The 20704-nt window shown below is 43.3% G+C and overlaps 1 protein-coding gene across 3 annotated transcripts in view; it reads left to right on the forward strand.

The window, feature by feature from the left end:
- Nucleotides 1-2547: 2547 nt before the first annotated feature.
- PLD3 (phospholipase D family member 3) overlaps nucleotides 2548-20704 on the forward strand; it is a 35313-nt gene continuing 17156 nt past the window's right edge. The window contains exons 1-5 of one of the 3 annotated variants that reach the window (XM_044269104.1): nucleotides 2548-2694; nucleotides 8199-8262; nucleotides 9298-9366; nucleotides 11753-11907; nucleotides 12247-12430. In XM_044269104.1, coding sequence (XP_044125039.1) covers nucleotides 8236-8262; nucleotides 9298-9366; nucleotides 11753-11907; nucleotides 12247-12430 — 435 coding nt within the window. In that variant the 5' untranslated portion in view covers nucleotides 2548-2694; nucleotides 8199-8235. Of the gene's footprint in view, nucleotides 2695-8195; nucleotides 8263-9297; nucleotides 9367-11752; nucleotides 11908-12246; nucleotides 12431-20704 lie in introns of all 3 variants that reach the window. The other 2 variants (XM_044269105.1, XM_044269106.1) reach the window with 2 other exon arrangements.

A 20704-nucleotide genomic window follows, 5' to 3' on the forward strand; every position in this document is an offset into this window, starting at 1 on the left:
AAGATGTGGACGTGCTGTCCGCATCCGTTGCTCCGCTCCGAGTCATGTCCTATTCTTGTCTGTTTTGCGGACAAGAATAGGCATTTCTATAATGGGCTTCCTGTTCCATTCCGCAAATTGCGGAAGGCACACGGGCGCCATCTGTTTTTTTGCGGATCCGCAATTTGTTGACCGCAAAAAACGGCATGGTCGTGTGCATGAGCCCTTGGGCTACTTTCAGATCTGTGTTTTCAATTCCACGATTGAGCTCTCTCATAGGATCTCAATAGCGGATGAAAACGCTTCAGTTTTGTCCCCATTCATTGTCAATGGGGACAAAACTGAACGAAACGGAATGCACCAAAATGCTTTCCGTTCCGTTTGGTTTCGCTCCCCATTGCAGACAGAATAACGCTGCGTTTTTATGTCCGCGATGTGGTGCGGAGCAAGACAGATCCGTCCTGACACACAATGTAAGTCAATGGGGATCCGGATCCGTTTTCTCTGACACAATAGAAAACGGATCCGTCCCCATTGACTTTCAATGGTGTCCAAGACGGATCCGTCATGGCTATAGAAGACATAATACAACCGGAACCGTTCATGACGGATGCACGCGGTTGTATTATTGTAACAGAAGCGTTTTTGCAGATCCATGACTGATCCGCAAAAAACGCTAATGTGAAAGTAGCCTGGGAGAGGGATGACAGACCACCCTAAGAAGATAAAACAAAAAAATGTGGGCGTTGTGGGTTAACCTAATTATGCAAGTTCTGCGGACTGGTGCAGCTCGGGGGAAGTCTTGAAGACGGGAGTGAGATTTTTGGATTTTGGAGGATGTGATGTCACTGGCAGAATGGAGAGGATGGTAGATGGTATATTTTTGGGATGGGGGGGAGGGTACAGCCCTGTGGAGATCTTTGTGGGTGAGAAGTATAAGTTGAATTCTACTGTATATTGTATGGGCAACCAGTGCAATGACTGGCACAGGGTGGAGGTATCGGAGTAGCAGTAGGACAGACTGGATGCCGTTTCATTTAATCAGGGTACCTGTGGGCAGGGGTGCAGTTGTACCCAGCCTTGGAGTCTAAGGGGACTCAAAACAAACTGCCCCATATGAGCATATTATATAGCTGGATCCTACATTGCCTTGAAATTTGTAGGCTTAGGTCCAGGAGAGGCAAGTCTGATAGTGTAGGTGGTCACGCTTATGTTTCAAGCCTCTGTTCACATTGGCTAAGGGCTGGGTGATTTATCAGATGTATTCGATCAGTTGCCATTTCATTTGCTATTGATAAAGATTATTATAATTACTGATTTTGTCAGAATTGTGAAATTGATATTAGCTTAATCCCTATAGGCAGGGCTGATAGCAGTGAACAGTGGGTCCGGAATATACGAGCACGTGCCGAGTGCGCATCGTATCAGATCCAGACCCGTTTACTTGAATGGGTCCGCAATCCGGGAGATGTGAAGCTGAATGGAGGCACGGATCGGAAGCTCTATGGAGTTGCTTCCTTGGGTTTTCTGTCTGTGTGTCTGCAACACAAAAAAGTACTGCATGCACTGTATTTTTGCGGTGCGGACCTTCAGATGCGGACTGTGGACCCCAAGTGAATGGGTCCGTGTCCGCAGCACGGGCATAGCTGGCACACAATGAGATGTAAAAGCGCATTTAAAAAAAAGAGCTCCAGCGTGCTGCATTTTTGAAAAGAAAGACAAAAAACACCACCTAATGAACAAAAACACTTAAGCCCCTTTCACACGAGCGTGACGGATTAGGTCCAGATGCGTTCATGGAAACTCGCACCATTTAGCAAGGTTTACAAACAACTGAGGAAGGGGTAATGTGATACCCCCGAAACGCGTCTATAATGCTATGCGACCCCAGGAGTTCAGGCCGGGAGCTGCGCTGCGGACTCGCAGGGTGACACACGCTCGTCTGCAAGGGGCCTTAAAGATCCACACGGCAGGTCCATGTCCACACTGAACGAAAAAGCAAAGCGTATGTGAGATTTGTGAAATCTCACAGGCCTTGCTGTATTAGGGCTCATGTACACGCCTGTAGTTTTGGGTCCGCATCCGATCCACATCTTTTGCGGATCAGATGCAAACCTATTCATTTCAGCGTGGCCGCAAAAGCTACGGACAGCACATCTGTGAGTCCATTCTGCAAAAATATAATAGAACATGTCCTATTCTTGTCCATTTTGTGGACTAGAATAGGACATTTCTGCAGGACTAAATAAAATGTCAGCTTGCACTCAGCTGGGATCCGTGTTTTTGAGATCTGCAATTTGGGGACTGCAAAACCCCTACGGCCGTGTGCATGAGGCATTGTGCTGCTAGTGTGAACAAAGCCTAAAATGAGGGTCTGTCTGCCCTGGTTCACACAACAGATTCAATTGGAAGTCCTGCTGGTGAACTGACATCTGCTTCCATCATTTTATTTTCTATCATCCACTGCTATAGAAATAGGACTTGTATACATAGACGTTGTTGAGTCACACATGTCTTCTCCTTTCCTGCAGCTGCACCTCGCTACGCATGACACTGGCCTGGAATAACCACCCCTACATCAGGAAGCCCAGCTTCACACAGCCCCTCCTGGAGAACACTGAAATCCTGCCCCTTTGTGTACGCCGGGCCTGCCTGGGCAGCTGCTGTGTGTTCCACAGATGACCGTGGCTGAGGACACTGCCAGGTGAGCTCCAGGTAGGTGTCTAGTGGTAAGTCCTGTGACACAACGGTCTAGCTGTGGGGTCGTCGCCTCTCTGCAGTTTCCTGAAACTCTGTTGAAAGTTTGGAGAAACTTTTCTGGATGCAGTGTCAGTATAAGGAGGAAGCCCCTGTGCCCCTCTCCACTGTGGTACTGGTAAGGTCCCAGCTGTCATCGGTTTTCTATTACCGTCCTTCTGCTTTCACCGGTTACTTTCTAAACCACAGCCCTGCTTGTTTATGGTCTCCATCTGTGTTCTGTGTCAGATGTAAAGATCAGAAACTGCAGCATTGTGAAGGATCAGTCTTTAACATCCAAAAGGACAAAGGGTTAAAACAATACAAAGAGTCCTGAGCCCTGCCTAGAAGAGCTTACCGGGTGTGTTCTAGTCAGTGTTCATCATACTTTACTATTCTTTGTGCAGCTTGGTTGCTGCAGGATTTATATTACATAGTAGTGTGCATGAGGCCTAAAGCGTATTTTATTTTATATATATATATATTTTATTTTTTAAAGCGTTTACCCACAGAGATAGGTGATCAGTGTTGGATCGCTGGGCTTCACCAGGTCGCCCCTTCTGGTGCACTAGTGATCCATTTAGAGAAGAGATCAGGGGACCCTCTGTACTCGGGGTCACTTTTGTGGGATGATCCCTTTACTTCAGTTTCTCAACCTCATTTTTACCTTTCTAAAAACAATGTCCTATGTTGTTGAAGGCGGTCTGTTGTTCCGTGTTATCAGCTGTTTTAGGGCAGGTGACTGTAGTGTTTGTCATATTCACTACTTTCCCTCACATATCTGAATTCTGATAGACTGCAGAGATATGTGCACACATACTTGAGCTATCAGAAGTGGTTTTAAGCACAGGTCTGTGAGTGTAAAGGCTTATGCACGGGACTGTTTGTATTTATCGGTCCGCAAAATACGGATGACTTCCGTGTGACATCCGTATTGCATTTTTTTTTTTATTTTTTTTTTTGGGGGGGGGGGGGGGGGGTGATCCATTGTAACAATGCCTATCCTTGTCCTTGCAAAACGGACAAGAATAGGACAAGTGCTGTCTTTTTTGCGGAACTGACATACGGAATGCACATGGAGTCATTTCCGTTGTTTTTACTGACCCATTGAAGTAAATGGTTCCGCATACGGGCTAAAAAAATAAAAAAATAAAAAGGAAAAATATGTTCGTGTGCATGAGCCCTAAAGGTGGATTTAGACAAACTAAAAATCGTCCAGATTATCAGGAACGACCGTTCCTGCGAATGCTCATTCCCAGTAATCTAAGTGCTGCCTAGAGATGAGCAAATTTCAGATTATAAAATTCGTTCTTGCTTCGTTTACTGGTAAAAGGTGAATTGCGTTATGGATTCCGTTACTACGGACCATAAAACAATTCTATGACTGAATGCCTTTAGAGGCATTCCATTATTCTTTCTGTCATAATAGAAGTCTATGGGCTGCAAAACGGATCCGTCCCGTTTCCGTTATGCAGGGGAGGAGACTCCTGCTAATGTGAATTCCAGCTCCTTGCAACGCGCCGATCAGCCATTTACATGCTCTTTGTAGAAATTGCTCTGCGTTCTCTTCAAACGTCAGTCTGATACTGATGACCTATTGCAGCAAGCTCTATATATATTGTTTTGGTTTTTTTAACCCCTCCATCCCTATTTTACTTAGCATTCTGTATTAAGAATGGTATTATTTTCCCTTCTAACCATGTTATAAGGGAAAATAATAAAATCTACATAACACCTAACCCAAACCCGAACTTCTGTGAAGAAGTCCGGGTGCAGGTCTGGGTACCAAACATGCAGATTTTTCTCACGCGTGCAAAATCGCAATAAAACGTTTTGCCCTCGCGCGGAAAAATCGTGCATTTTCCCGCAACGCACCCGGATCCTATCCTCACATGCGATGCCCGTGTGAAAGAGGCCTAAGTAGAAGCCTGTCAGTCATCAGCAGGTGGGCAGGAGAGCAGGAATTTATGAATAACCAGGACTCTTCTCAGGTGTCCGTGACTCTTTTCCAGGCCCAGTCTGCAATGATTACTTTTAACTTATAAATGACAGACCGCTGAAATCATCTCACCTGTCTCTACTTTATTCTGCCGTTAGTACGGGCAGCACAAAGTTGATGACAGGTTCCCTTTAAGGAGATATACAGGACTGTGTGCCACCATACAGCTTCTGTTCCCTGGGCCTGAAGCCTATGGGTACAGCCGCACGGGGAAAAATTTCCACTGCGCATCAACCCTTTTAAATCTACCTATATCTTGTGCCTTTTAAAAAAATGTGTTTTCTCAAAAACACACACACACAAAAAAATTTGCTGCGTTCTTAAAGGGTTAATTACAGTTAATAGGTTGTAGTGCTGCTCCAGAGAATGGAAGTCGCTTATAAAGATGTAATTACAGGAGGCATTTTTTCTTTATTTTTTCTTACGGATACTTGACTTGTCTGCCATATTGTAAGGGTCTGTTCACACTTTGCGGTCTTATATTTGCAAAGTTGCAGTTAAAAGTGGGATGGCCACAACGAGTGAATAGAGTTCAAGGAGATCCCAGTGAATTTATAGGCCGGATTCTCATGGATATTGACTGACAACTTGATAGATTAGATCACGCCGCTTCTGTAGATTGTCATCACGTCAGGAACTACCCATCCTCCGGTACCAGCGTAACTTGGCTTTATAGGTGGGCGAGTTGTTTCCAGTGTATTTAAATGTGATTTTATGTAGTGACATCAACCAGATGTTAAATCAGAAGTCCACAATTAGACCATGTTCAGACGGTGCAGGTTTGTTGAGGATTTATCCATGGTGAATCTATGGCATGCTATGTATTTTCAGATCTACAACATGCCTATTATATAGAGAGATGCTGCATTTTGTGCCACAGGTTAAAGGGCGAAATCTGCAACACATTCACAGAAAAATACAGATAGTACCGTGCTAACCCTGGTCTACCTGAAATCCATAAAACATGCCTCGCCCATATGAATAACATCTATGCAATGTAGGTCAAGGGAAAAGGCATGTGACCGAGGAGATTGAATGTGATTTGTATCTTGTGACTTGAGTTGACTTGAACAAGTGTGTGTGTGTGTGTATATAGAACAAAAGGAGAAGTTTGTTGGGCAAAATTGTACAATAGAAAGGAGGCTCTAGGACCCTGCTGCCGCCTCTAGCCAGGATACAAGATGAGACACGGCCTCTAGCCTAGATACAAGATGAGATACTGTTGGCATTTGCCCACAGATGTTACAGCTCGGCCTGTAGATCCTGCACACTTGTAGGTTGCTGAAGCTGGTATCCCAGTTGGTCCCATATATGGTGATAAATCTGGCAACCGGGCAGCCAAGGAAGGGTGGCAATCTGGCAGAGACATTCCATTATCCTGCTGAAAGATGCCAGTTGGAAGCCCTGCCATGAGAGGAACACATGTGGCGGCACGTCGCTGAGCTGTTAGTGTCCCTCGTATCACTATTAGGGGTGACCGACTGTTGTATGCGATGGCTCCCCCCCAGATCATCACACCAACGGTTGGGAAAGTGTGTCATCCACAAAGGCAGGACTGAAGTGCTAATCACGAGGCCTCCACACTCAACCCGACCATCGTCAGATCCCCAAAACAACCTGGATTAGTTGCCTAGATGGCAGGCAATTTGTTGAAATGACCATCCTGCTTCTCTCAGCCCAATGATGCGCTCCCTGTCAAAGTCTGTCTTCGAGTGTGTCATAGAGGCATGTCTAGCAGTAAACTATTTCTCACCAAGAGGTGCTCTACCCAAAAGGAGCCTCTGAGAGAGAGCCATATTATAGGACAGTTGGGGGGGGGGGGGGGGGAAGCACTTTTACGCCCTCTTGTGGCAAGACCCAGTTTGTAAGATCATACTTGTAATCATTTACATATCTGCCTGAGACATCTCTGCAGGACAAGTTTTGACATTTCTATCTGGGTGTGATAAATGCAACAGGTCCTCAATGTTATCTGTATCACGAGTTCCTTCCCAGACTAGTCAGAGGATCATGACCCAAATATACAAATGCAGAAGTCAAGCACTCCTGACATTGAGTCATCTGGGTCAGAGTCTTCAACGTTGTTAAAGCCGCCCATACATCTTTAGTAGCTGTCAGCCCAATGCTATCCTCCTTAGGCCTCATGCACACCACCGTCTGCCAGCCGGGCCCGTGCTGTGGGCCGCAAATTGTGGTCCACAGTGCACAGGCACCGACCGTAGGGTCGCCACTTGAATGGGGTCCATGATCCGCATCTGACGGTCTGCACTGCATGCACTACTTTTTTCCGGTGTGGAGGCACGGGCATAAACCCCACGGATACACTCTGTAGGGCTTTCGTTTCGCACCGACCTTCCAGATTGCGGACCTATTCAACACCGTGTGCATGCATGCTCAGATCAAGTTTGTGTTCCGAATGGGAGCAGGCAGCCGCTCACATAACATTTTCTGTTACTGATTTGACGGCAGAATGTGTTAGGGCTCGTTCACACGAACGTGTGCTGCCTGTTTCCTTATTGCGGACCGCATTTGCGTATCCGCAATACACGGGCACCGTTCATTGTGCATTCCGCATCACCGATGCGGACCCATTCACTTCAATGGGTCCGCAAATCCGGAGATGCGGAATGGAACACTACGGAGTGCTTCCTGGGGTTCCGTTCCGTTCCATGCCTCTGCACCGCAAAAAGATAGAACATGCTCTATCTTTTTGCGGTACGGAGGGATCACAGACCCATTCAAGTGAATTGGTCCACAGCACAGGCTACACTCAGATTTTGATGTGGATTTGCCACATCAAGCTGAAATTGTCACCCTGTGAATTTTGATATGTGCTGCAGATTTCGCCGTTTGCAAACGGTGATATCTGGAGCAACTACAAACCTCCATGCAAGACATGCGGCATCTCCTGCGGCGAAATCCATGGCAGAAAAGCACACCTCACATGAGCTTGCCCCCATTCTGTCCCCCGTGTCTGCTTAGGAAGGGGCTGTGACTTGATGGCTCTCGCTGGCAAAAAAAATATCGACCATCAGAATCCAGTTCCTGGCTAGTAAGAAGCATAAATGCATAGATGCATAAAAAAATAATAAAAAATGCTTAGTCATTGCTCGTCTTGGAAATGAATCCCATTCACCAGTCACTTGACAGGTTTCTGAAACTTGATTACTTCTCACTATGGGATATGAACTTTTTGCAGTCTCTTGGTCTATATGTAACGCCCGGGTCGGATCGCAACGAGAATATCAGTAAGATAGGGGAACAAGTGTCGAAACCAGTGCCTGCACATCTGGATGGCACATGACGAGCCAAGTGCTGATCAGTCACCAGGCCACATCTAAATACTACTGTACGGTGCAGCAATAGTTATAGCTCCTGCTAGATCATGGACTGATTGAGTAATGCTCTGATTAAGCTGCCGGTCATGTGATCTGAGGAGTGCATTGGGAATAAGTAGTGATTAACCATGTTTCTGTGTCAGCAGGACTCTGACGTTGTGACCTATCCTATCTGAAGAAGCCATGAAACCGAAAGTGGTCTACAAACCGGTGAGTATTTATCAGTTCAGGACCCTTCGAGGCACGAAGGCTCATGCGGCCAGTCTCTATGTAGACAGCGGATGTGCCGCCAATAATTTGCAACTGAAGGAGGGCAAACAATCATGTGACTTTTTTTTTTTTTTTTTTTTTTTTGTATACTGAAGACCTATCCTCAGGATAGGACATCAGTATCTGATCAGTGGGGGTCCGACCCCCAGGGCCCCCAACGATCAGCTGTTTGAGGAAGCTCTGGTAAGCTCTGCGGCGTTAATTGTATAGTGGCTGTACTTGGTATCACAATTCAGCCCCATTCACCTGAATGGGACTGAACTTCAGCTAGGACACGTGACCAATAAACAGCTAGGAAAAGCTGTGAGCGGTGAGTGCCATGGCCTCCTCAAACAGCTGATCAGCGGGGATCATGTGTGTCGGACCTCCACCAATCAGATACTGATGACCTATCCAGAGGCTAAGTCATCTGTCTAAAAACAAAACAAAAAAATAAATAAAAAACTTTAATGATTGTTTGCCTCCGTGCAGTGATTGCTGCAGGTAAGCGCAGATCAGCACGCTGTTATTGTTGATCAGCGCTCATTACTGCACAGAATATCTGATCATGTAAAGGGACCCTTCATTCTTTTGTATGAGTCACACATTTAATTTATGCATTTATATAGCTCTACTATATTCTGCAGCATTTTACAGACATTAGTATCACGCTGCATGTGATTTCCCCCCCCCCCCCATGAAAAATAGAACATTTAAGAAACATATCATATAAACCTAATAAAGTGAGGACATCTCCTAACATGCTGTCCTGTTTTTGGGGACAGATTCTTCATACTATGAGCCCAGATAACAATAGTATGACATTTGCAAAGAATGCTGCTATGAGTCCACTGTGGGGTGCTGTTCTCACACCCTCTAGTGACTGTTTCTGTTATTCGTGCATCAGTCACTAGGGGCACAGACATTTCGGATTCCTGAATGCTAGATATCACAATATATGTCTTTAAATCCTTATTTTTGTGCTCCCCCCCTCAGATTTCCTCCCCAGTGGAGGCAGAAGATCATCTCATATACATGGGCCGTTTACAGAACAATGCTCGCAGGGTAAGTCTCCTGTAGCTGTGGGTTTGGTAAAGAAAAAAAAATGCCAGGTCCGTTGAGATAACCAGAGAGCTTACTATTCTCCAACCTGGTGCTCGGAAGAGTGGCGGTAGATTTTCCATGCACACACCACCTTCAGGGATCTGACTTGCATGTGACATCAGCAGCCAGCCTTACAGATCTTTCCTTTGCTAGACATTTGCTTCAGCAAATATTAGTGAACTGTAGACTCACTAATGTTCTTTAACCCTTAGGATACTGGAGTGTTTTTCGTTCATTTTTCTTCCCTATCTTCCTTGAGCCATAACTTTTCAATTTTTCCGTTCACATAGCTGTATGAGGGCTTATTTTTTGCAGGACAAGTTATACTTTCTAATGTGACCATTTAATTTGGCATACAGTCTAGTGGAAAGCGGGAAAAAAAAAAAAATTCTGCCACCGTTTTACGGGTTTGTTCATACTGTTTATTTTTTTTTATTTTTTTCATTATGATTTTGAAGCTTGTGTTTAAGCCTACAAAATCCCAATATTTTTTTTTAATTCTGAACATTCATAGATTTTTTTTTTTTTTTTTTTTTTTTTTTTTTTACATCCATTTAATCAGAATTGCTCATTTCTTATGTTGACCAAAATCGCCTGCTGGCCAGAGTCAGAATTGCAGCTTAAATGCCATGGGTCTCTTCAGCGAGAACTAGTGCAATTACCGGCATCCGCAGAGGAAAGAAGCCCGCAAGCTCTTACTTGATCACGGCATCTAATTACCATCGATCAGCAATATTGCCGGTCGCGGTAATTAGCCGTGGGTTTCTGCTGTTTGAAACAGTGGAGACCCACCAGCCATGACGCCCGCTGCACTAGCGAGCGGGCGCCATGTTTGCCCATCACCCAGCATCGTACATGTACACCGCTGGTAGCGAGAGAGTTAAGCGCAAGTTTCAATCTATTGTTATACGGATGTATGACTGCATATAGAAACCCATGTAAGATCTTATTTTAAACAGGTCCTTCTTTGGACAAGCTCACATCTGTGACTGAGGCTTTGGCAATTCCATCAGTTTGACAGCAGGAAAACTGCAGCATGCAGCAATATTCTTGCCATCAAAATGATGATGGACACCCCCCAATGCAAGTGAATGGTGCCCGTCAGGTGCCACTGTTTGGATCTGTCGCTGTGCTGTGTTACAAATGGAAGCCACAATGCAGATTTGAGCAGAGCCTACCTACCCGTGACACAGGCACTAATGCCAGCAACGGAGCTAGAGCTTCTCTCTGGGTTTATAACAGTAGGTGCCCTGTATCTTGCATCATAGATGAGATATACATTCACTAGGCATGTGCCTCCTATGGAAAGTTTCCTGTGAGAACTTTGTGCTGCTCAGCGCTGTATACAGTAGAGATGTGGAGTCTGATGTTCTGCAGTGTCCATGCTTCTTATCATCCTGCCAGTCTGGAGGGTGATTTCCAGTTCTCAGCCACTGACTCAGTCTTTCCTGTATGAAGGTCATTTAACATGGGCCAAGTCAGGGCAATTATCAGGTAGGAGCATTTGTAAGAATGCACATTCTCGATAACTGTCCCGTGTAAAGGTTCCGCCGATCATCCACAGAGGAGCAAACGCTTGTGATGGTATCTATTCTGTGGCACATAAAACCATCATTTGCTGGCAGCAAGTCGTCCTTGGTAAATGGGGATGTGCTGCTGGCAAAGCTGTGAATCTGTATGGGGATGAATGCTCACAGCGAAGATCGTTCATCCCCACACTGAGGAGATGATTGCAGCTATCCCCTACACTCTACAATAAGGCAGTTAGCTGTGCATTGGCCCATGTAAAAGGAACTTAAAGGGTTTTTCTGAGATCTTTTTACTGATGACCTAGCCTCTAGATAGGTCATCAGTATCTGATCGGGTTTCGGTCTGACACCCAGCACCCCCACCGATCGGCTTGAGAAGGCACTGGTGCTCACAGTAGCTCCGTGGCCTTCTTATAGCTTTCCCTACGCCATGTGATGTCACGTTCATCGTATATATGGCCTAGGCTCAGCTCAGCCCTATTGAAGTGAATGGTGCTGAGTGCGATATCAAGCACAGCCGCTATGAAATGAATGACGTTGTGCTTGTTGAGTGACAGAAGGACGCAGCGCTACTGCGAGCACCGGTGCCTTCTCAAACAGCTGATAAGCGGGGTACCCCCACCGATCCGGTTACTTCACCTGAGGATGTCATCAGTAAAAAGATCTTACTAAACCCTTTAAAGTGTGTATGCAGATCAGGTAGCATTTTTATTTGTCTGCCTGTGGGTTCCTTCTTACCACTTTCTGGTATTTCAAGCTTGCGTGTCATAGGTACGGTATGATGAGAATAGTAATATATAGTTTTTTTTTCCCCGCAGTACTATCAGTGTGCATTGGTCATTGCCACTGCGGTCACGGTGCTGTTCTGTCTCATGGCCGCCCAGCTTCTCTTGTTTCCACTGCTCTGTACAAGCTCGACTGAGAAGACAGAGAACTCGGTCAAGCAGGACAACAGCTGTAATGACTCTTGCAGGTAAGTGAGCTCATTATCTGGACTTGGAAGAGTTTATAGCGGCTGTCCATGATAATTTTTTTTTTTTTATATACGGAAACACCATCATGTAGGTCCAAGGGTAGTATCTAGTATTGCAGTTCACACTTTTACACTTAAATAAGATGTTATTTATTTTTTGTTTTTTTTCTAATTTTGGTCAACCCCTTTAATGCCTCCTCCTTCTTTCAAATACACGTGTATGTTCAGTTATGCCAGACATGCAGGTTTATATGAGGCTTGAGGAGACCGCTTATAGGATCTTACAGTGGTAGACTTGCTGAGCTGGGGCGGTTATAACCTCTATCCTTTCTATGTTAGTATCGTTCTAGTAGAAAGCATGCCCGAAGGGCTGGAATATGCTCCGAACTCTACCTTCAATCCAACCGTATTTGATAGCTGGATGAACCTTCTGAGCCAAGCTAAGAGCAGTGTTGATATTGCATCTTTCTACTGGACTCTGACCAATAATGACACCCACACCCAGCACCCCACAGCTAACGAGGTAAGATGTGGTCGACATTCTTTAAAGGGGTTTTCAGAGCTTTTCATACTGATGACCTATTCTCAGGATAAGTCATCAGTATCTGATCGGTGGGGGTCCGACACCCAGGACACCTGCCGATCACCTGTTTGAGAAGGCAGTGGTGCTTCTGTTAGCACCGTAGCCTTTTTTCGCAGCTCCCCAAGCACAGCACCGTACATTGTATAACACTGTGCTTGGTATTACAGCTCAGCCTCAATCATTTCAGTTTTAGAAACCTCAGATAACCCTTTTTAACCCTCCTCTTATGTTAGCTTTCTGTTACTATCCATGATGTTAACGGGTCGGTTTTGACCCGTGTCTTAAATCAGCCATAAAATACTCTCTGAACAATTATTTATCATCCAATTTGTTTCTTACCTCTTGGTTACCTTGTTAGGCTTCTTTATCCTTGAAAAGATTGGTTTTAATATTTTTGGTGTGACCCCTTAGACCTATTGTGTGATTAGACCTATGCTGCTCTGTGTCCTAGACCTTAGCATACCTCTCATTTTCAAATTAAAAAAATGGTAAAATAAACCTCAATAGAATATTATTAGTAAATAAAAGGTTGTTATGTCACCAGAATGTTGCTGAGGAGTATTTGAACACATCTCTTAACTTTTTTTTTTATATTTTTTATTTTATTTTAATAACATTAACTATAATAACATTGATGGTGTTAGGGTCAATTTTGACCCATATATATTTACTATTTTCCTCCTGAGAAGTTCTTGTCCAAGGTCATAGCTAGTAAAAAAATTCTCACACGTGATATTGTGAACCCCGCAGTCCAGTAGTCAAATCAAGGATTACACGTTGTCCTTGTTTTTTCTCAGGGATGCCACTTTCGGGTTTGCCGTTGTAAATCTGTAGGTTCCATGCATAGCTTGTTTTTGCATCACAGGCTGCCCAGATTTTTATGCCGTATTTGCCTGGCTTACTGGGCATATACTGCCGGAAGGGGCAATTTCCACGGAAAGGGATCAAACGTTCATCTACTGTTACCTGAGGCCCAGGGTTAAACATTAGTGGAAGGAGCTGAACCCATTTCTCCCAGACATCCCTTATGGGAGTAAGCTTGTCAGATTTTGCTCTAGTATCTCTGTTGTCAAATCTGAAAACTCTTGATATCATTCGAAAGGTGTGAAGTGACATTGTTGCTGGGAAGATATATCTGCCTCTTGACTTGTCCCAAAGACTATCAGTGGCCTCATTATAGGATCTGTACACTCCAGCGAGAAGAAGAACACCAATATAAGCATCTAGGCATTCCTCATTTATGTCATTCCACATGTTGCCATGGACTTTTTTTCCTTCAAGGTTTGTCATTGCAATGATCACTTTTTTTAGTGACAATGGCATGAACAGTTCAAAACATGTTTTGATGTCACTTACTCTCGTCACAGCAAACCTTGTGATCCCAGGGGTCATTTTGATTACATCTGCAGCAGCTGCCCTGCCATGTAAGTCAGGAGGTTCTGAACTCCAACAGATCTTACCACTTTTGGATTTGAATGTTTCAGCAGGAACAGCAGCAGGTTCAGCACTGGTGGCCTCCTCATCAGACTCATCAGATGTGTCTGTGTATTCTGGTTGATACTCTACTTTATCTTCTGCCTCAGAAACCTGCTCATCCATATCGCTATGCTGCTCTGTGTCCTCTGCCTCATTTTCATCCAAGATATAATCCAGTATTTGGCTTCCTGTAAATCTTCTCACTCTTGCATGCTGCATATTGGAGATGATTACTCTGCAAGTCAGCAACTCTGAAATGTATTGGTCCTATGTTTCTTTACTTTATTTAGAGAAGCAGACAAGCAGGCAAAGAGATGGGCCCCTCGCTAACTACAGCTCCCAGGGCTGAGAGGTGATTGGCTGTCAGTGTTACTAAGCAGAGGGAGGGTTTATTAGTGTCCTATAATCCTATATTATAACTGGGTCAGAATTGACCCTAACACCATAAACGTCTTAATTTTCACCACAGTATTTTATAATTGAGTGAAAAGGATTATTTTTCTATTACATTGTTTAAATAGAGGTTCCTGACAAAGTAAAAAAATCTTGATGCAATAAATAAATTTATGCAATACTTATAGACATTCAAAACCTGAAAACGGGTCGGTTCTGACCCTAACATAAGAGGAGGGTTAAAGCGATTCTCTCCTCTAGTCATTTATTGTCTTTAAGTTTAGTTGTACGGACAATAAAAAACTTTTTTTATTTTTTTTTAATAAACAAATTTCACAGATTTCCAACTGGTCCCTCTCAACACTCCTAAAATGGCTACTCATGATTTCTATAATTCAGCATTCTGCCCCCTCCACACCACTTTTAAAAAAAAAATTGTTAGGGAGAGTTCCCATCTCCTTTTTATTTTCCATTCTTAGTTATTCAATAAAATCTGTATAGCGCCACCTGCTGTTTGTTCTTGTCCTCTTTTCTCTGTCCACCTCACTGAGCTGGTCGCACATGCTCAGTTTAAATCTTCAACTGTCACCAGCCATATCTTCTGTTAGAAGCTGTGGTGGTTACAGGGAAAGAGTATCAGCAGAAAGGACACGTCCCCCTGAGCTGCCAGTTTGAAATAAATCTAGCAGAGCAATGAGTGGGAGCTCTCTGATTCCATGTGAGGTACAGGGCTGGTTCTGTCGTTGTTAGAAAGTGATTGTTATGTCCTATATGATGTCTGATTTTCATTTTTTAAATCAATCATGGAATAACCCCTTTTTAACACGTTAAGGACCTTGGACGAAAATGCTCATCCTAACTTGCAGGTACTTAACGCACTAGGATGAGCATTCTCGTCCTAGAGTTAACGCGCTGCCACAATCAGCAGTAGGAGCCCGGCTGATACTGACAGCCGGGCCCCTGCTGTATCCACCAGCATTGGTGAAAACACAGATGCCAGTGAATAAACCCCCTGTATACTGCGGTCACGCTGACCGCGGCATACAGGGGGTTTGCGGCAGCCTGTACATCCCCAGGCTGTGGTGACGGGGATCGGGACTGCCAGCTATGGAAGCCCAGGAGATCCAGCCAGACACTGACAGTTCAATATAGCACAATACAGATGTATTGAAACAGGGATCAGACCCTAAAATCTTGAAGTCGCATAGTTTTACAAAAGTTTTTTTACATTTCAAGTAAAACGCCTTTTTCCCAAAATAAAGTAAAAAAATAGGGAAAAAAAGTAGACATATTGGGTATCGCTGCGTCCATTATCAACCGGCTCTATCAAAATATCACATGACTTAACACCTCAGATGAACACTGTAAAAAAATATTTTGGGTGTCACCTTACATCACTAAAAAAAGCGTATGCCCCCCAAAATAGTACCAATTGCCCAAAAAATGATATTATTATTATTATGTAAAACTTAAATAAAAAAAAGTGTATATATATTAGGTATTTTCACGTCCATAACGACCTGCTCTATAAAAAATATCACATGACCTAACCTCTCAGGTGAACACCATAAAAAAAACTGTGTAAAAAAAAAAAAAAAAAAAACACAAAGTGTAATACCAAACGATCAAAAAGTCTTACGCACCCCAAAATCATACTAATTAAACCTTCATCTCATTCCGTAAAAAATGAGACCCTAACTAAGACAATCGCCCTAAAAATAAAAAAACTATGGCTCTCAGAATATGGAGACACTAAAACATGATTTTTATATTTTTTTTGTTTAAAAAATGTTATTGTGTAAAACATAAATAAATAAAAAAAGTTGTCATATTTGGTGTTGTTGCGTCCGTAACAACCTGCTCTATAAAAATATCACATGATCTTACCTGTCAGAAAAACATTGTAAATAACAAAAAATAAAAACTGCCTAAACAGCTATTTTTTGTTACCTTGCCTCACAAAAAGTCTAATATAGAGCAACCAAAAATCATATGTACCCTAAAATAGTACCAACAAAACTGCTACCTTATCCCGTAGTTTCCAAAATGGGGTAATTTTTTGGGAGTTTCTACTCTAGGGGTGCATCAGGGGGGCTTCAAATGGCAGCTTTAAAATTATCCCGTAGTTTCCAAAATGGGGTAATTTTTTGGGAGTTTCTACTCTAGGGGTGCATCAGGGGGGCTTCAAATGGCAGCTTTAAAATTATCCCAGTGAAATCTGCTTTCCAAAAACCATATGGCGTTCCTTTCCTTCTGCGCCCTGCCCTGTGTCCGTACAGCGGTTTACGACCACATATGGCGTGTTTCTGTAAACTACAGAATCAGGGCAATAAATATTGAGTTTTGTTTGGCTGTTAACCCTTGCTTTGTTAGTGGAAACAAATTGATTAAAATGGAAAATCTGCCAAAAAAGTGAAATTCTGAAATTTCATCTCCATTTTCCATTAATTCTTGTGGAACACCTAAAGGGTTAACAAAGTTTGTCAAATCAGTTTTGAATACCTTGAGGGGTGTAGTTTCTAAAATGGGGTAATTTTTGGGTGGTTTCTATTATGTAAGCCTCACAAAATGACCTCAGACCTGAACTGGTCTTAAAAAGTGGGTTTTGGAAATTTTCAGAAAATTTTCAAGATTTGCTTCTAAACTTCTAAGCCTTGTAACGTCCCCAAAAAATAAAATGGCATTCACAAAATGATCCAAACATGAAGTAGACATATGGGAAATGTAAAGTAATAACTATTTTTGGAGGTATTACTATCTATTATAAAAGTTGAGAAATGTAAATTTGCTATTTTTTTTGTAAATTTGCAATTTTTTTACAAATAAATATGAAATATTTTGACTGCATTTTACCAGTGTCATGAAGTACAATATGTAATGAGAAAACAATCTCAGAATGGCCCGGATAAGTAAAAAGGGAACCTGTCATGCGGATATTTGATTATAATCTAACTAATTATATACAATCATTAACTACTAAAAAGTACCTTAGATGTATTCACTTACTGGTGTGACAGATGGTTACCTCATAATATACACACAAAGACAGGGCTCCAGATGGCGACCAAAATGGTCGCCAATGCGACTTAGAATTTACAAATGGCGACAAGACTATTTAGTCTTGTTGCCATTTGCGACTAGACCCTCCACGGCAGCTCTGCAGTTGAACAGCGGCGGGCACAGGAGCTGATAGTTCTCTGCCCCGCCGCCGCGGATGTTCTTCTCAGTCTGAGGCAGTGAGTCACAGCACACAGACAATAGCAGAGCCGCTGGCAGCAGGGAGGCGAGGGGTTCGGGAGGAGTGTAATCTGATCCTAGAGTGGAAGCTGCTTCTGCCAGCCCCTCCCCTCCCCACCCACCAACCAACCAATCAGAGCTGAGGCAAGGCAAGCACTAGCAGCTCTGAGTCTGAGTCACACACAGTACAGGGAGGAGTGTAATCTGATCCTAGAGTGGAAGCTGCTTCTGCCAGCCCCTCCCCTCCCCGCCCACCAACCAATCGGAGCTGAGGCAAGGCAAGGCAAGCACTAGCAGCTCTGAGTCACTGACAAGTACATGGAGAAAGAATCGAATGAGTCACAGGTGAAAAGAACTAAAGATCCGACTTAGTTAGTGACTCATTCGATTCTTTCGTAGACTCCCTGTACAGTGTGCCCCCCCCCCCCAACACCCCAGTATAAGAAACATTGGTGGCACAGTGTGCCCCCCCAACACCCCAGTATAAGAAACATTGGTGGCACAGTGGGAAGTGCCAATGAGGGTTAAAAAATAATTTCAAAAAATTAACTCACCTCCTCCATTTGATCGCGTAGCTGCCGGTCTCCTGTTCTTTCTTCAGGACCTGTGGTGATGTCACTGAGCTCATCACATGGTCCATTACCATGGTGATGTATCATGTGATGTATCATGTGATGAGCACAGTGATGTCACCACAGGTCCTTTGACAGGTCCTGAAGAAAGAACAGGAGACGATCAATTGGAGGAGGTGTTAATAATTTTTTATTTATTTTGTTAACCCTCATTGGCACTGCCCACTGCGCCACCAATGTTTATTATATTGAGGGGGGCACACTGCGCCCCCCAATGTTTATTATACTGGGGTGTTGGGGGGCGCACTGCGCCGCCAATGTTAATTATATTGACCTTCTACTATGCATTCTGTATTAAAGAATGCTATTATTTTCCCTTAGAACCATGTTATAAGGGAAAATAATACAGTGAATAGACTGTCATCCTAGCAACCATGAGTGAAAATCGCACCGCATCTGCACTTGCTTGCGGATGCTTGCGATTTTCACGTAGCCCCATTAGCTTCTATGGGGCCTGCGTTGCGTGAAAAACGCACAACATAGAGCATGCTGCGATTTTCACGCAACGCACAAGTGATGTGTGAAAATCACCCCTCATGTGCACAGCCCCATAGAAGTGAATGGGTCCGGATTTAGTGCGGGTGCATTCCGGTATTTTGAATGCCAGATTCGGCACTAATACATTCCTATGGGAAAAAATGCTGGATCCGGCATTCAGGCAAATCTACCGGGTTTTTTTTCGCCGGAGATATAACCGTAGCATGCTGCGGTTTTATCTTTTGCCTGATCAGTCAAAATGACTGAACTGAAGACATCCTGATGCATCCTGAACGGATTGCTCTCCATTCAGAATGCATGGTGATATGCCTGATCAGTTCTTTTCTGGTATAGAGCCCCTGTGACGGAACTCTATGCCGGAAAAGAAAAACACTAGTGTGAAAGTACCCTAAAATATTAAGTTTAAATCCCCCCCTTTCCCAATTTTACATATAAAATATATAAAGAATAAATAAATATATTACATAGCGCTGTCCAAACTATTAAATTATTAAAAAATATCTCCTATCCGGTGAGCATTCACCATTTTTTAGTCACCTTGTCACCCCAAAAAATAGGATAGGACTGTTCTATTATGGGCCGAACATTTCATAAAATGCGAAATGCACGCAGATTTTTTTGGTGTTGTCGTTTTTTTTTGTTTTTTTTTTGCGCGGTATTGAGTATCGCAATGGTGACTAAAGCGAATCAAAATTTTGGTATCAAAACAACCCTATGCCGATCTGATCGGAGTAGCGTTGTCACGATACCAAAATTTTGATTCGGTTTCGATTTGGCGACTAAAAATTTAATTTGGCTCCTACATTTTTCAGTTCAGGAGCCAATGGCTACCAGGTATTTTTTTTAGTCTGGAGCACTGAAAGATGCCGCATGCTAATGAGCTGATTCGAGTCGGGCGTGATGTCATCGAGTCTAGCGTATATTTAATTCAGAGCTATAGCCACTCCCCTGCCCACCTGCTGCTGATTCCTATGGAAACAAACTGTCATTCAGCAGCAGGTGGGCGGGGAGAGTCATGAGCTCATGAATATTCATGACTCATCATTATCAGCTGGAGCTTTTCAATACAAGATGTTGGCAGATTGACTGGGTCAATTAAAGAAAGTGACCCAGCATTTTGCTAAGAGAATCAGTCACTTATTTATGTTGCCCTTAGTTAGGACACCATAAAACTGGTGACAGGTTCCCTTTAAGGTGTATTAAAGTTATTACCACATAAAGTGACACATGTCCTGGTCCTTAAGGTGAAAAATGGCTGGGTCCTTAATGGGTTAAGTAGTGGTAATTTTTATTGGTTGCTTTTTGTGGCTATTTGGGTTTTTTCGAAGGCTAAAGAGCTTTTTGATTTTTATGAAAATTAAAGCTTGAAAATAGACTACTCCCAAAATATATGCGCAAGTTAGGTGGTGAGACCGGCACTCCATATGCTAGTCTTAGTAAGTTGAGCACTGGCATAAGATGCTCCAAATTTCAGATGAGGCACATTTGGTTCATCTTCTGGCAGTCCTTGCACGAGAAAAAGCAAATCTACACCAACTATGAGCTGACATTCATTCGCAATATCATAAACTGCAGTTTCTGGGGTAAATTATAATAAATATGTTGGAATGTCAGAGACTCTGCCCCTTCTACTGAGCTCCACCTTTATTTCAAAAGTGGTAAGTCATGTAAAAATTGTGGGGGTTTTTGCACATTTTTAAGTTTCTGGTGTACAGCCTTGGATAAATTTACCCCTTTGTGTTTCGATGCCGCCATTTTCCAGTGAGGCTTTGTGAGTAGGTTGTGATTGATAGGTTTTCCGTTTCTGAAGGGCAACAGGGATGTTCATGTTCCATTCACAGCAAGCAGAGATCTTGAAGATGGTGAAGAACTGCAATATAAATATTTTTACAACTTTATGTAACGATTGCATTGATATATCTAACAACTGGCAGTACCATAAGTGTTGCTCTTTAGGTGGCCTGAGCATTGGATTTTT

This window comes from Bufo gargarizans, chromosome 9, assembly GCF_014858855.1.
Source record: "Bufo gargarizans isolate SCDJY-AF-19 chromosome 9, ASM1485885v1, whole genome shotgun sequence".
Lineage (NCBI taxonomy): Eukaryota > Metazoa > Chordata > Amphibia > Anura > Bufonidae > Bufo > Bufo gargarizans.